Source organism: Gallinula chloropus (genome assembly GCF_964237585.1).
Source record: "Gallinula chloropus genome assembly, chromosome: 35".
NCBI classification, from domain to species: domain Eukaryota; kingdom Metazoa; phylum Chordata; class Aves; order Gruiformes; family Rallidae; genus Gallinula; species Gallinula chloropus.
The window spans coordinates 550,698-559,960 of record NC_140120.1 but is presented as its reverse complement, the minus strand read 5'-3'; the positions used below and the strand labels follow the sequence as shown (position 1 = coordinate 559,960).

Below are 9,263 nucleotides of genomic sequence, written 5' to 3'. Positions count from 1 at the left end.
CCCTGCACTTCTGACAGAACAGTTCACGAGACTTCTGAGGGATGGGACATTTTCTAACCTTCTGAAGCTGAAAGCTGAAACCAGAGAGTTGAAAGGCATCTGAATGACCAAGAGCAAGCAGAAATGGAAACCAATGAGCAAAGTGAAGTGCAAACATCCATCTAGTTTGCTGAAAAGATGTCCTTAGGCATGGCCACTGATCAGGAGATGTGGAAACACCTGAATGACGAGGGAGATGAAAGGGACAGACTAATGCTAATGCAGGTACAGGGGAAGGGGAGTATTTCTCCTGTCATTGGTACAACTCAATTATAAAAAATTACAGTCCAATTATAAAAAAAGATGTGGTTTCTTATAATTTGAAAGGGGGAAAAAAATAAAATTGTGGGTGATTGCAGACAGATGTGATGCACAAAGAGCACAGCTGGTCATTATGCAGTGGATGGGTCACACAAGACCAGGAGATACTGCATTAGGACAGAGATGAATGTGCACCATGTTATAGCTTAGAGACACTAGAAATAAGAAAAAACAAACCAATTACTAAACCCCCTATAAATACATAATGGTACTAACGTGACATGCATGGCCAGTGAAACACAGAAGGAGATGAACAGTTTATTGCTGCTTAAAAATATACAGTGCTTAGTTTCCACATGGCATCCTTGAGGTCCTGGTTCCTCATGCTGTAGATGAGGGGGTTCACTGCTGGTGGAACCACCGAGTAAAGAAATGTCACTATGAGGTCCAAAAAAGAGAAGGAGAGGGAGGGAGGCTTCAGGTGGGCAAATATGATTGTGCTGACAAACAGAGAGACCACAGCCAGGTGAGGGAGGCAGGTGGAAAAGGCTTTGTGCCGTCCCTGCTGTGAGGGGATCCTCAGCACAGCCCTGAAGATCTGCACATAGGACACCACAATGAACACAAAACACCCAAAACCTAAACAGATACCAACCACAATGAGTGCAGTTTCCCTGAGGTAGGCATCTGAGCAGGAGAGCTTGAGGATCTGGGGGATTTCACAGAAGAACTGGGAAACAGCATTGCCATGGCAGAGGGGCAGTGAAAATGTACTGCCTGTGTGCAGCACAGCATGGAGAAACCCACTGGCCCAGGCAGCTGCTGCCATGTGGACACAAGCTCTGCTGCCCAGGAGGGTCCCGTAGTGCAGGGGGTGGCAGATGGCAATGTAGCGGTCATAGGCCATGACAGTGAGAAGAGAGAGCTCTGTTGTCATCAAAAACACAAAGAAAAAGAGTTGAGCCAGACATCCTGTGTAGGAAATGGCCCTGGTGTCCCACAGGGAATTGGCCATGGATTTGGGAACAGTGGTGGAGATGCAGCCAAGGTCAGTAAGAGAGAGGTTGAGGAGGAAGAAGTACATGGGGGTGTGGAGGTGGTGGTCACAGGCTATGGTGATGATGATGAGGCCATTGCCCAGGAGAGCAGCCAGGTAGATGCCCAGGAAGAGGCAGAAGTGCAGGAGCTGCAGCTCCCGTGTGTCTGCAAAGGGCAGGAGGAGGAACTGGCTGATGGAGCTGCTGTTGGACATGTTTTTGCTGGCATATGGACCTGTCCAAGGAGGAAAAGGCAGTGAGAAGTTAGGGAACTCTGAGGAAAAACTGTGTTTTGGAAGAATTTTCCAGGTCCCTTTTGGGAGCTCTGCTTTGTGCTGGCTTGAGTGTGCCACTGCTGGGAGGAGGGTCAGCTGTGGCTCTCAAGAACTCAGTCCTGCCTGGCAGCAGTCAGTAAATAGAAGGATGGTGTGAGCTCAGACTAAATCCCCTGTGGATAGGAATGAGCTTTTCAGCACTGTCACTCCAGTTTCACCCGAGGGCAGAGCAGAGCTTTGGAGCTTTGGTTTTCTCCTAACTGATACTGAGGAGTGTTTCTCCTGTCAGAACTCCCTGACATTGCTGCTGCAGTGCCAGTGAAACCTTCCCCTGAGTGCAGAGTGTGGGGAGCTGCTCTGTCTATCAGCCCTGGTTTCAGCTGCCCTTTGCTGGACACTCTGAGATCATCCCCTGGCGTTCCTCATAGAAGATACTGGACCCCACTGAGAATGGAGGAATCCAGTCCTCAGTCCTACAGATGGGGGTCCTGAAGTGAGGGTCAGCTCAGTGCCAGCCCCACCAACTGTCATGCCCAGAACCCCAGCTAACGGGGGGACAAAGGCAGCAAGGACAGGATGGGAAAGAGGGAGAAATTCCCCTGCCAAGCCAGGAAGGACAGGGATGGACAGACAGGCACCCAGGGATTTGTCCTCAACATTGGTTGGGCTGCCAAGGAGAAGACTCAGTCTGAAACCCTGGACTGCTGGGTGCAACGTCTGTGCTGGGTGGCAGAAACTAGGGGGTCTCTGCACTGCTGGGGATGTCAGGGAGGTACCAACTGCCAGGGCATTTCTGGGAACAGCTCCTTCTGCCTCCCTGACAATGACTCTGCTGCCTGCATCTGTCCCTGAAGCTGCTTCTCTTTGCTCATGTCACCTCCTGCTCCGTGCACACAGACCTCATGCAAACTGCCCTGTGCTCAGCTCTGCTCTGCAGACCCCTCCTGGCATCAGGGCTCTGCCCTGGGAACCTCTGTGTGTGCAGGGCTCAGGAGATCCTCTGATGTGGACATTCTTGAGGGGAGAAATTAGTTCTGATACACCACAGTCAGCACAGCCCACAGGAGAGGAAAAGTCAAAGCAAAGACTCTGCCTGGCAGGAAAATGCTTCCTTGATGTTGTTCTTCAAATTCCCTTTGAAATTTCTCAAGGATCAGCTGGAGCTGGGAACAAACCTGACCCAGGCAACACTGTCTTACTGCAGAAGGACCTTGCGCTGCTTTTCCCGTGGTCATTCCTTCATCCCCCAGGTCCTTCTATATCCCTGTGTAAAGCCCAAAAGCCAGGCTGAGTGCTGACCCTGGCAGCAACAGAGTCCCTTCCCCAGCACACAGACCCCAGGGTGCAGGGACCCTGCTCACAAGGACAACCCTGGGCACCCCTGGGTGCACACGCTGCTTCACACCTCTGCAGCCATGCCCAGGAGAAGACAGCTGTCCTGCCCTGTCCCTCTGATGGGGCAGAAGGGCATCCCTTCCATGCAGCACCTTCTGGTCCCATAGAGAACCTGTCCTCTTGACAGACCCCACACACTGCCCCATGTCCCAGCTTGAGGAGATCCCTCCAGGAACAGAACCTGCATTGCCCTGCACCCACAGACATACCAGGCAGAGTGCTGTGGAGATTTCTCCTGCTGTGAGCTCTCAGCATCCATCAGCTCTCTCAGCCTCACAGGTCTCCCCTCGGTGCCTCCAGGCAGTGTCCCCAGCCCTGTGTGCTTGGCAGAGGAGCTGCTCCTGGCCAGAGCTGTCTCTCTGCAGCACTGCAATATTTCTGAGCTCCCACTGTCCATCCCAGGAGCCCAGCCCAGCTCACAGCAGAGGAGCAGGTGAAGACATCATACTCTCCATCCCCTCTGGGCTCCTCCCTAGAGCTCCAGGGAGCCTACTTGGAAAGAAACTGAAGTTCTCACTGACTTTCCCTCCCTTGGCTGGGGAGAAATCCTTGTGTCCAGCAGAGTCCTTTCTCCTGATCAAACCAGAGCTGGGCAGGACAATCACCTTTCCTTGTCTCTGCATGAGACAGGACCCCCAGGCAGGGACAGGCAGGAGTCTCTGTCCCCCTGCAAAGGTTAAGGAGCATGGCTGCCTGGGAGCTGCTGGTCCCAGTGCCCAAGGGAATTACTGAGGGTGGAGGCCAGGAGAGAGTTGCTCAGACACCAACCCCTGTTGTCACCTGAAGGGCCAGAGGTGGTCCAAGAGACATGAGTGGGTTCAAGGTCCAATAGAGCAATGCTGCCTGGGATGAGGAGCATTTTTGAGCCTGGTGGGGAATTCCTTTGGCCAAATGAAAAGACACCAGATGGTCACAGTTAGGACCATCCATACCCAGAGGCACCACATGTCCAGCAGCAGCTCCATCAGCCAGTTCCTCCTCCTTCCCTTTACAGAACCCATGGGAGCTGCAGCTCCTGCACTTCTGCCTCTTCCTGGGCATCTTCCTGGCTGCTCCTCTGGGCAACAGTTTAATGATCATTGTTACAGTCTCGCCAACATTTCCCCCTCCCTCAGCAGCCAGTCCCTGGCTGGCAGAGTTTGTGGAAGGATTTGGGCAGGTCATAGGGCAGTTATCACCTCCTACAGCCTGTGACTTTACAGCTGCACAGGCAAACAACCCTGGCAAACTGACATGCCACCTGATCGATGGTTCCTTGACTACATCATCCCAATCCCATTCCCATCCCAATCCCATCCCATCAGTCCTGGATATTGCCAGGGCAGAGTTAATCTCCCCAGGCAGGCAGCACAGGTGAGCTGAGTTAGCCCAGGCTGTTTGCCACACCACTTGACATCACTCCCCCAGAAAAGGGGCTTGTTGGGGAGGGGCACTCCTGGTGCCTCCAGGGCAGTCAAAGTGCAGCCGAGTCATCGTGTTGGTCATCATGTTGTGCAGTGATTGGGTCATAACTGGGTATAAGTGAAATTCACTGTGGGCTGTTCTCCTTTCATGGCGATTTGGTCAGTAAACTGTCCTTAGGCCAGCCCACGGAGGCTCTGTCTGTTTCTCCTGTGGGAGTGAGTGACTGGCTTGTGCTGCTCAGCCACTGGTTGGAGCTGAACCACCACAGCCCTTTTTGGAGCCCAAGGTGGAGCCTGAAGATTTGTGATAACGGTAGAGGATGAGGTGAGGGGTGCTTTCTCCTGCCCTTTTCCCTTTAGGATTTTTACAGCATCTGTTGAGAATGTTGACTGTCCCTGGGATGTTCAGACCAGCATATGTGTCTTGCTCGCTCTCCTGAATGTCTGTCTGGACCTCTGTGTTACCAACAACTGTTCCAAGAATATTGCCAGGAGGTCTTCCCTGGGCTGAAGGGTCAGGGGTGGCATGGGGAGTGGGAGGGCTTTGAAAAATACCTAGACAAGAAAACCAGATCCAGAGGCACTGTGGCTGCCCCGGCCTCAGAAACCAACACCACAGCTGAGCCGGAAAGAACCCTTCCAACAGGCACTGGAGCTCCCCGTGCCTCAGAGAGTGCAGCTCCTCCAGTCTCCCCAACAAGCACCATGGGTGCTCAAACCTCAGAGGCCAACCCCAGAGCTGATCCAGACAGCCAACCAGCACGACTGTCAGTCACCTCTATCCAGAAGAAGAAATACATGGAGAAATCAGTCCTCATCGGGAGAGATGCTGATGAACTGGGACCATTGCAAGGCCCTGAAGAGGCAATACCAGAGGTTATAACCCGATCCTTGTCCTTGAGCTGAGAGACATGAGAAAAGACTTCAGCCGCCTTCCAGGGGAGCACATCATCACCTGGCTACTGCCATGCTGGGACAATGGGACAGGCAGCAGGGAGAAGGCAGGGAGGCCAAGCAGCTGGGATCCCTGTCCAGAGAAGGAGGCAGTAACAAGGCAATTGGAAGGAAGGCTCAAGCCCTCAGCCTCTGGAGGTGACTTCTATCAAGTGTAAGGGCACGGTACCAGTTCATTGAAGATGTTGTGTATTGGCCAGACCAGTGGATGCCCATGGAGAGAGATATCCATTATCTGAGGGGATTAGCCATGTGAGAGATGATTTAGCGTGATGCTGATGATCTGCAGCTCCATGCATACTGGGCATAGACTTCCTGCAGAGAGGGCACTTCAAAGGACTCAGCACCAAATGCACCCCAAGGCTCATTAAACTAACAAGCAAGCCCTAACGAGCTATGTCTCTTCATGTAAAGATCTTCAACTCTTCAAGAGATGTACAGATCATTGAAGCTGTTTCAAAGGGAGCACAGAGTAAAATTGATTTCTTTTTAAGGGTGTAGGTTATTATTTTCACTGTAGAGGAGAGGTGACAACCTCTGGCTGAGATTGATCCAGGGTGCCTCCTAAGGAGGTCTGGACTGGTCTGAAAAAGTGTCCCTTTAGACAGTGGGGACAACCTTGCTGCACATCTCCACAAGCCCACCATGACTCTCACCAGCCAACTGGGACTTGCATCCCTTGTCCTTACATCAGGTCTCTCTCTGCACTCCACAGTGGGGCATGACAGCCCCTCTGTACCAGCTCCCCTGCTTTCCTTAGAGAACTGGCTGCACACAGGCAGCACACAGGGAGTTATTTTACCAACAACACAAGAAACCTGACAAGATTCACCATTAAATTCAACACTCCTCACTCTATGCCAAGTGCAATCTGCCACCAGTGAGGTTCACCTGCCACAAAGCTTAACCCTGTGAGAGATGTTCTAGTGAGGAAGGAGACTGTGAAATCACCACAACTCAAGAGCTGTCTAAAGACAGAATGAGTCAGACAACTGCCAGAAAGGCAAGGGTTTAACTCCCTGAAACTCAGAGCAGCAGCTGGATGGTTGGGAGGTGTCTCAGTGGTCCAAGGGGAAGGGGAAGGGAAATCTAGAGAGCAACGAGAAGCACTGGTGTGCAGATCCACTGTTGGAATGATGATTTCAGACATGGACAATTTACTTTGGCCAGGTAGAAATATGTGACAGACAGGGGAGATTAAATGCACAGCTGTCCTGTTTCAGGCCAGGCAAGAGTTCACCTCCCCAAGCAGCCAGCAGAGGTGAGCTAAGTTAGCAGAGGTGACCTGAGTTAGCACAGCTGAGCTGAGTGTGTCCAGGCTGTTTTCCACACCACCTGACATCTCTCCCCCATCAAAGGGGCTGGTTGGGGAGGGACACTCCTGGGTTCCTTAAGGGCAGTCTGAGTGTGGCTGGGGCATTTGGCTGGTCCTTGCATTGTGCAGCACCTTCTGATCCTTTGGTCAGTAAAGTACTCTCTGATATCACTGGATGTCAGTGTAGTTTGGGATGTGCTGTTATCATATTTTCACAGTGATTTTGTCAGTAAACTGTCCTCCTCCCAGCCCGCAGAGGGTCTGTCTGTTTCTCCTCCAGGAGTGAGCATTATAACCTGACTCTTGTACATGAGTGAGCTGGGAGAAATGAGAAAAGATTCCAGCTGCCTTCCAGGGGAGCACATCATCCCCTGGCTACTGCGATGCTGGGACAATGGGGCACACAGCCTGGAATTAGAAGGCAGGGAGGCCAAGCAGCTGGGATCCCTGTTCAGAAAAGGACTCATTGACAAGGTGATTGGAAAGAAGTCTCAAGCCCTCAGCCTCTGGAGGCCACTTCTGTCAAGTGTGGGGGAAAGGTACCCGTTCAGTGAAGATGTCATGTGTTGGCCAGGCAAGTGCATGGCCACAGAGCAGAGTGTGCAGTGTTTGAGGGGATCAGCCATGTGAGAGATGAATTACTATGATCCTGATGATCTGCAGCCACCCACCAATCCTGATGAAGTCCAATGTCCCTCACCCATGTGGTGTAAGTCTGTGTGGAGTGGACCAGCATCATATGCCAACTGACTGGCAGTAATAGATTGGGGAAAGGAAGAAGCACCTACAGTGGCTGAGGTGTCTGGCCAACTCCTGTGGGGGTGACCTGTGGGGGTGGTTGCAGCAATGGAAACAAAGCAACTGGGAGTGCAGAGGCAAACCCATCTGGGCATGATGTAGATGGTGAGCAAAAAGGAATGGTTAATGTCCTGGTTCTGGTCAGGCCACAGTTATCTCACCTGTGCTGGCTGCTTGGGGAGGCTGAGTTAGCCCTGGCTGTTTTCCACACCACCTGACAGCACTTCTCCATAAAGGAGCTGGTTTGGGCACCACTCCTGGGTGCCTCCAGGGCAGTCTGAGTGCAGCTGGGGTGTTGGGTTGGTCCTCCTGTCCTGCAGCTCTCTGTAATCCTCAGGTGGGTAAGGTACTCTGTGTTCCCACCGGGTATGAGTGTCATGGGCTGTTTATTGTTCTAGTTTCATGGTGCTTTTTTCAGTGAACTCTCCTTATCCCAACCGACAGAGGCTCTGTCTCTTTCTCCTCTGGGAGTGAGCCAGTGGTGTGTGGTGCTGAGACACTGTTTGGGGCTGAACCACCACAAGCATTTACAGCACTCTCTCCTCTTTTTATTGTTTTTCTATCATGTCCTTTAATGCCTCTTGCTGAGGCACCACAAGTCAGCTGAGGCTTCTACACTCACACATTAACCACTGACACATCGGAGCTTCACTTCCAGCAGATCCTGGCAAAACCCTCCGTGGTTTTACAAAGAGAAACCTCAAGAACTTTTCCAACCAGAGCTGATCTGCTCCTTCTGATCTTGTGATGTTCTGCATCAGGGGATAACCACAACAGGGGGTAGAACCAACACATCGTCCTGTTGTGTGACCAATCCAGCACTGGTGACACATGATAATTTATTCATTGCTGCCCAGTGCTTGCACAGCATCAAGGCCCTTCCTGATTCACATGCTGCTCCACTAGAAAGTAAGCTGAGGGAGCACTGGCTGTTGTGAGGGAGGACTGCCAGGGCAGCTGATGCCAACTGCCCAAAAGACTCTCCCATGCATGATGACATCATCAGTGAGCAGGGTTAAACCTCAACACCCGCACATCAAGGGAATTCAGACATGACTGGTGGAGCAGCAGTGCCAAGGAGGAGGCTTTGGGCGTTCTGAGGGATGCCACAGCAGCCAGGGCTGCTACACAGGAACCTGGCCATGAGCACGTTGGGCAGCACTGGGAGCAGTACGGCCACCCAGGCAAAGGCACTCACTGTCAGTTTGACTCAGCACTGGTGTGGACACCAGCAGAGAGTCCAGGAGAGTGTGTGTGTGTGCGGGGGCAGGGGGGGGGGGGGTAGAGACAAATGTGGAGGAACTGCCTCAAGGTTGAGAGAAATTCTGCTAAGATAGGGTTAGGGGTCTTGTGTGGAGAGGCTGAGAGATCTGGGCTTCTTTAGCCTGGGGAAGGGGAGTCTGAGGAGAGTATAGGGGTAGCTCCAGAGAGCTTGAAATTTCCTTTTCAAATGAATGGCAGTTAAAACTAGAGGTGCAGATGGGTTATGAGCATGGAGAAATGCCATTCTGAGGGTAGTGCTGTGGTGCTTGGAGTTACTTGGAGGAAGTGTGGATGAGCTGGTTGCTTGGTTTATCTGGGAACAGCTGGCGAGGAGGGAGAGACAGCAGTACAGGCAGGGACATGGTGGGCTGAGAACAAGGTGGGGAAAGGGGTTGGGAACCTGCAGAGATACAGGCACAGGTGTGGGGCAGTGTCACATGGGCTGTGGTGCAGAAGGTCAGGGGTGTTGGCCAGGCTGAAAGCACCTGATAGAAATGAGTCCTTTGCCCCTTGGCTGCGGCTG

At 52.3% G+C, this 9,263-nt stretch overlaps 1 protein-coding gene across 1 annotated transcript; it reads right to left on the bottom strand.

Moving 5' to 3' along the window:
• Positions 1-628: 628 nt before the first annotated feature.
• Positions 629-1,552, bottom strand: LOC311203090 (olfactory receptor 14A16-like; the record flags this gene model as incomplete). Its single annotated transcript, XM_084277725.1, has 1 exon — positions 629-1,552. One exon carries the CDS (start codon positions 1,550-1,552, stop codon positions 629-631), a length of 924 nt encoding a protein of 307 aa, XP_084133851.1.
• Positions 1,553-9,263: the final 7,711 nt, after the last annotated feature.